The sequence below is a fragment of the Pundamilia nyererei genome, unplaced genomic scaffold (assembly GCF_000239375.1).
Source record: "Pundamilia nyererei isolate P.nyererei 1_Seehausen unplaced genomic scaffold, PunNye1.0 scaffold00016, whole genome shotgun sequence".
Lineage (NCBI taxonomy): Eukaryota > Metazoa > Chordata > Actinopteri > Cichliformes > Cichlidae > Pundamilia > Pundamilia nyererei.
In genome coordinates, this window is record NW_005187417.1 from 4,497,305 (window position 1) to 4,504,005 (window position 6,701).

General features: G+C 40.1%; 2 protein-coding genes across 2 annotated transcripts in view; both read left to right on the forward strand.

Annotated features, from left to right (window-relative positions):
- The window catches only part of LOC102205387 (serine/threonine-protein phosphatase 2A 55 kDa regulatory subunit B alpha isoform-like), an 11,307-nt gene extending 8,434 nt beyond the window's left edge, over window positions 1-2,873 (forward strand). The window contains exons 9-10 of the mRNA XM_005725611.1: window positions 1-56; window positions 1,094-2,873. The exon at window positions 1-56 is cut by the window's left edge and continues 15 nt beyond it. Of these exons, the coding sequence (XP_005725668.1) occupies window positions 1-56; window positions 1,094-1,373 (336 nt within the window). The 3' untranslated portion in view covers window positions 1,374-2,873. The remainder of the gene's footprint in view (window positions 57-1,093) is intronic.
- A 555-nt stretch (window positions 2,874-3,428) lies between these two features.
- The window catches only part of bnip3lb (BCL2 interacting protein 3 like b), a 13,133-nt gene continuing 9,860 nt past the window's right edge, over window positions 3,429-6,701 (forward strand). Inside the window, exon 1 of the mRNA XM_005725612.1 lies at window positions 3,429-3,785. Coding sequence (XP_005725669.1) covers window positions 3,731-3,785 — 55 coding nt within the window. The 5' untranslated portion in view covers window positions 3,429-3,730. The remainder of the gene's footprint in view (window positions 3,786-6,701) is intronic.

Below are 6,701 nucleotides of genomic sequence, written 5' to 3' on the forward strand. Positions count from 1 at the left end.
TATGAGAATGACTGCATCTTTGACAAGTTTGAATGCTGCTGGAATGGCAATGACAGGTAAAAGGTTTGAGACACACAGGGGGTAAATGCAATAATAACACTAGGAAATTACATAATCTTTCAGGTAGCACTTTGTTTATTGCTGTCATGATTTTAAAGATTACACCCTGCAAGTTTTTTTCCCCCCACTCTTTCTTTTTGGTTGGTGCACTGCACATTTGGCCTTGATCCATCAAACCCTGTTTGTGTAGCACCTTTCATTCAGGTTCAAAGTGCTTCACAGATATTTGCCAAAGCTGATAAGACAGAACAAATATATAGTAAAACTAATAATATGCAATGATAAGCAATTAAAGATAAATAAAAAAAAAAATCAAAGAAATGTAATATAAATGACTTAAGTGCATAGAGATTGCATAATTTAATATATTTGAATGAAGAAACATGAATGGAAAGTACAGCTAGATAAAATGCAGTAAAAAGATAAAAATGATAAAAGGTAGGAAAAATAATATGCTATAATCATTGGATATAAATAAAATAAACCAACGCAATGGTACATAAAAATAAAAAGCTTTCAAAGAACAAGTGATAAAATGATTATTAACCCTTGAACACTAAGGTCCGGTTTTTGTAACACCATCACTGATGTTTTCTGTAAAAATATATTAAATATATACACAATGGATGGGATTTGTTTGTTGCTTTAAAGCTGATTGACTTTTCAGCCTCCGGTTGCCTATGTAACCCTATAGCATATTTATTACCACGTCATGTGTCAGTCAGAAGTAGTCTTTATCCATTGGTAGACGATTCAGTGACTTGCCAGGTTCTGCCCACTTTGTATAGCCAGTGGTCATTTCACCCATAAGCCTGGTTGAAGTTATCCTTAACTTTCTTACGATTTCTGGCAACCACGTACCTGGGAATCACTTCTGATGTGTAAGCAGTTTTAGAGTTGTCCTCTAATTGCCCATCACTTCTAAACTAGTGGTGCACAAAGTTTAAACTTTCTTTTCTAATGGACATTGTTTTTGGATAACTTGATTTGATGACTCTCACTTTTCCCACGTCTCCCCACCTACTCTGGGCAGTGTGGTGATGACCGGCTCATATAACAACTTCTTCAGGATGTTCGATCGCGGCCACAGACGGGACGTGACATTGGAGGCGTCCCGTGAAAACAGCAAGCCCATGCAGGTCCTGAAGCCCCGCAAGGTGTGCACAGGCGGCAAACGCAAAAAGGATGAAATCAGCGTGGATAGTTTGGACTTCAATAAGAAGATCCTGCACACTGCCTGGCATCCCCAGGACAACATCATTGCGGTGGCAACGACCAACAACCTCTACATATTCCAGGATAAAGTGAACTAATTGCAGGGTGAGCTTGTCACATCTGGCACGGGTGATGTCATTTGTAACCACCCGCAGCCTCACAGCCTCATCCAGGGCCATCTGTGGTGGTAATGCCGACAACCAGCATCCCTGTCCGGCCCTACTGAGTGACCAGACTTTGCCACTAGATGTGGACAGAGGAGGACTTGCTTTTGCCCATCATCAGTCTGTCTGTGGCAGAGTGATGCCTGCCTTGTTGTTAAGTGATGTTGTGCCAATTTCTTTCTCTTCATCATCTTTTTTTTTTTTTTCTTTTGCCAACCCGCCTGCCCTTTACTTTTCTAATGTGGGTGAAACAAGTTTAATTTCCTTAAATTTCTGAATACAGACACACTTATTTTTATAAATACCCCCGTCCCCTAAAATGGTAGAAAATGAAAAACACCTAGTTTGTCCCATTATTATCCTGTGCCATTGTAGTGTTTACTTTTCTAAGAAAAGTTTGACCTTTGTTTTGTGTACACTTTTTTTTTTTTTCACAAATTCATGAGTTCTGCTGTCTGTTTTTGAGTGTCTTCACATTTCCTTTTTTTCATTAAACCATACATTCATCACAACTTGCTGCTCATCTTGGACACATCCAGGATTTTGAGAAGTACAGTGGTTTTTTCTTTTTTTCTTTTTTTTTTTTTTGCTGCTTTCTGGGGGTTGTTTTTTTGTTTTGTTTTTTGTTGTCCGCTCAGATTTGGTCCAGTGAGATTTTTGTTCTGCTTGCTGTTTCTGTCACTGTGCCTCAAGCTCTGGTTGGCCAAACAGGCCCAAACTCAGTAAGAGCTCCTCCTTTGGTTTTTTTTTTTTTTATATAAATTTTTTTTTTCTTGTTTTTCTCCCCCTTGGGTGTGTGTGAGTATATCGTGATATTTTTGTGCATCGGCTCCTCTTCCTCCTGTTTTTTTTTCTTTTTCTTTTTTTGTTTTCTCTTGTCTTCAATAATAGTCAGGTATCAGAGAAGGCCTATTCAAAGATAATTATGATGGTCATATTTATATTAAAAAGGTTAAAGAGTCAACAGGTTTGTTCCGTCCTATTTTGTGAGATGAAGCCTAACCTCAAAGCCTGACTTTTTTCTTTTTTTTTTTGAGGGGGGGGATGGCTTTTTACCCCCCCAATCCTGTACCACAACATTCAGCTCAAGCTGCACTTCACAACAGGGAAGAACATCTAATTTGACACTGGACTTTGTTGCTGCACCAACTCAAGTATTTGGATGTCTGTGATGTGAGACTGCAATTTTTTTTTTTTTTTTTTTTTTTTTAAAGAAAAGATTTGAGGCATTACAGTGTTTAAACTACTGCAGACGTAACTGATACTGTAACTGTGATGGTGCAATGAGCCTCACAGAAGATCTGCAGCACTTGGATGTCTCCACACCCTATTTAAAAAGTGGACACTTAAGAGTATATTGATGCCTCTAGTAATGTATAACTACAATTTTAATCAATGACAGTGGGGGGGAAAAAATAAAGGAACTACTTTTTGCATCTTTGTGAATGCTTGGTTGTTGGTGGGATCTCATCACTGCTCAACTGATGTTATGCTAAGCGTTACAGCTGGATTATCACAGAGCATTGTTGTTGACCTCATTAAACTCCTTCAGTTGGTAAGGGGACTTTTTTTTTTCTTTTTAAAGCTGTTGCCCCATCATTCACCGTGCAAGACGTACGTGCAGTTGCGATTAAGGGAATACTTGATGAACGTGATAAAATTCCGCCGCTGAAAGTTTATTGAAATCAGCTGAAAGGGTGTCCACTTGCTGAAAGCCGGTAATAAACATTCATCTGGCTCGTGGCTTGACCGCGTGTGTACGTGGGGGCATACACGTCCCGTCCTGCATGGCAAACGCAGAGCCCGTGAGCAACAAATCCCGATGCTTAAAAAAACAAAAACAAAGAATTTTTAAAAAAAAAAATACTTTGGATCTTCTGTTGTTTTCCAATTATTGATGCACGTAATATCCTGAGCTTTTGTTTTGTTTTTTTCCGCCTCGTTATGTAATTCGGCTCGCCCTCTCTTCTCGCTTATCAACGGGAGGCTGTGATGTCATCACCCAGCTTCCCGGAGAGAGGGAGGGAGCGAAGGCGTGAGCGGGCTCGCGGGGAGACTGGCTGCTTCCAGACCAGCTAACGCTCGAAAACAAGCGACAGCTGTGCTGTAGCTTAGCTAGCTGCTGTCCCCCTCAACTCCCATCTTAAAGAAAAAACAAAAGGAAAAAAAAAGAAGCACACGACTCGGGTCTATTCTCTTATTGCAACTCTGAATGTGTGCAGCTAAAACACTGCGCCTTTTGCACTGACTCGAGCCTTTTATGCAACCCATCCTGCTCGCCAGGCACGACGATGTCCGACGCTAACACTACTTCTACAGACAACAACGGAGACTCGGGGCTAAACGGTAAGCTAAATCCTTAACCAAACTGCTCAACTGTGACAGCTACCCGGTCTATATTCTTTCTAAAATAATTTCTGGATGCTTTTATAGTAGGTTTATTGCAGGGCTGACCAGTAATTTTGTATGCTTATGTATTTTTTTTCACGGCGAAGCTGCCTACAAGGGGGACGGTTTACAGAACGGTATGTTCCGTGTGTTTATTGACACTGTTTGGGCCAATGGTGTTTTAGTTGTACGCGCGATTGACAGGATCCTAAGCCAATCAGCGATTGGTAGGTAGAACGTAGACGTGGGGTTTAAGCTTTGTCAACAAGGCTAGATCGAAAAAGTTCAAAGTGGCAAAAATGGGGAAATGCATTTTGGTAATTTAACCTGAATCGTTCGTGTCGTGAAAAGTAGCAAAAAGAAATTTAGAAGACTTAAGTACTGTCTTTAAGATTTTCGTTTGCTTGGATTTTTGAGGTTACTTCTGTCGTTCATGTAACTTTTTTCCCGTCGACATAAGTTTTTGTTGATAAGCGGAATTAAAACTTAATATTCTTTCCTTTTTTCCCCTCTGGTTTTCATCTGCTTTAATTTATTCTGCCAAATAAATGTCTGTTTAAACATTTGCACTTTGTTTTTTTTCTTCTAAACTTTAGTTTCGTAGTTTATTAACTAAGTCCATTGGTATTTATAGAAAGATATGAAATAAATATTTTACTTAAGACCATTGTTTGCATTGAAATCAGAATCAGAATACTTTATTAATCCCAAGGGTGAATTGTTTTGTTACAGATGTTTATTTATACAAATATGGAAAATCTCTAAATATATAAAAAAAATTCCAAAAAATACCCCAAAAAATTAAGTAAAACTAATGTTAAATTAAAATTAAATGTCCCAAAGTTAAACTAATGTTATGCACAGTATAGATGTGATATTATAAGTGGAAAAACACCTAGGTTTCATCAGGAGCATTTATAAAGTTTGATTTCCTGTGTTTGAATGAGTCTTTTGCTGAACTTGCCTCTATGGCTCTCAATCTTGTGCCTAACAGCTACAAGGGTGTGAAGGATTGTCCAGTATTGACCGCAACTTGGCTAGCATCCCTCTGTCTAAAACATGCCCTTAAAGGTGGTGTGATTAGAACGCTGACACTCCGGCTTACTTACTTGAGGGGGGGCTCTGCCTAGACAGCTTTTGTGATTCAAGTTTTACAACATAAATAGCATGCAATGACTTGGCATGCCATTTTTGGCCACAACGACAAGGGGACAGACCTTATACACATGACGAAAGAAATTGGTTGGGGAGGTGAGGAGTATGATACAAGAGGCAGCATGTAAGAACACAGAGGCTGCTTAATTTTAAGCCAAAGTCTGCTGGATAGGAAACAAACTTTCCAGCTGGTTTTCACACACACATCATTTTGAACAACCAGTGGAGATTAGCTGCTTCTAAAAAAGGCTAGAAAATTGCCAGTTTTTGGTCACTGGATGGTAAATGTATTCCACCCGAGTTCATGGCAGACATTTTTAATATATATATGAAACAGCCTGTTGAATATCATCTGCCCGAATTAGAAGATCAAAAAGAAAAAAAATGTGGATCTCAGTGCATGTACTGTTTGTGTTGTCACAGAAAAACCTGTGACACACCTATAAGGACAGCTAGCCCTTGTGCTTATCACAAGGGAGAGGCCAGCAGTGCACTTTGTAATCTGATTCTTTTTAGGTGTTTTCTCACTCACACCAGTGTCATAAATATAGTTATGTAATCCCAGGGGTCTTGAGTCCCAACATGCGACCATGGATAAGCTTTAGCCTTAACATCATGTCTCACCCCTATGAACCCCACCAACAGCTGATGGCTGGGCTGGGCCAGAATGTTCGGATGCATCAGCACCATGGTAACGTGGTTTTAGTCCACAGAGTGGAGACAATGGCCTGTCAACAGCAGCTTGGCTTGCAGTCCACCGTGTAATCTGCAGGATGAGTGTGAGTGCTGAGTCGAGGCCTGTTAAGAGGGGGGGAGGGGTGTGTGTGTGTGGGGGGGCTGCACCCTTTGCTTTTAACTGACCTGTTGTCTATGAAATTCTATGCCACATGGTGTTTACATACTGTACTGGTAATATTTATGAGGACTTCCTCCTCCTTTTTTTTTTTTTTGTGGAGTAGGAGGAGAAAGTGTTTTAAAGCTGCGTAAAGATTCCCCCCACCCCTTCTCAAAATTCTAGACTTGGCTAATCTGCCCCCCTCTAAATTTGTAACTCATCTCTGACATGCTGTACTCTTTAGTTACCAGTTCATGTCAGACATCACGTACAAATGGGGACAGCGTCATATATCACAGCCACAGCACATACTGTACACTAGGTGCTCTTTCACCACAGGGCTGTGAAAATGACATTACTTTTTAACTTCTTCAACTGCCAGTTTTGGGCGCCCAGCTTTTATCATCTGAATAACCAGTCAGATGCCAGCTGAGAGTAATGTCTTCCAAGGCTCCAGCTAAAACTTTGCCGCTTTCCCTAGTAGTTCAAGGAATCTGTCACCCTGTGGGTGGCAAAGAGACTTCTGTTGTCATAACAGACATAAATCGGTCAAATTCTGACTAATGTATGTAGACATGCAAAACTCAAAGATTAAAAAAAAAAAAGAATAAATAATAATAATCAGTGGCTTTAAAGACTTCCCCGTGTCTATGGGGAAAGGCCTCCCAGACCTGACGTATAAGCACTTTCCTGATGACTTAATGGACTCAAATGGTCATTTCAGGTCACACTTAATGTAAGTTTTGGTCACTTACAGCTAGGGATGGGTATCGTTTAGGTTTTATCCGATACCGGTGCCAAATCGGTACTTTTGAAACGGTGCCGGTGCTCAAACGGTGCTCAAACCGGTGCTTAAAGAATGGAGAACACAAAATTGGTCCAAA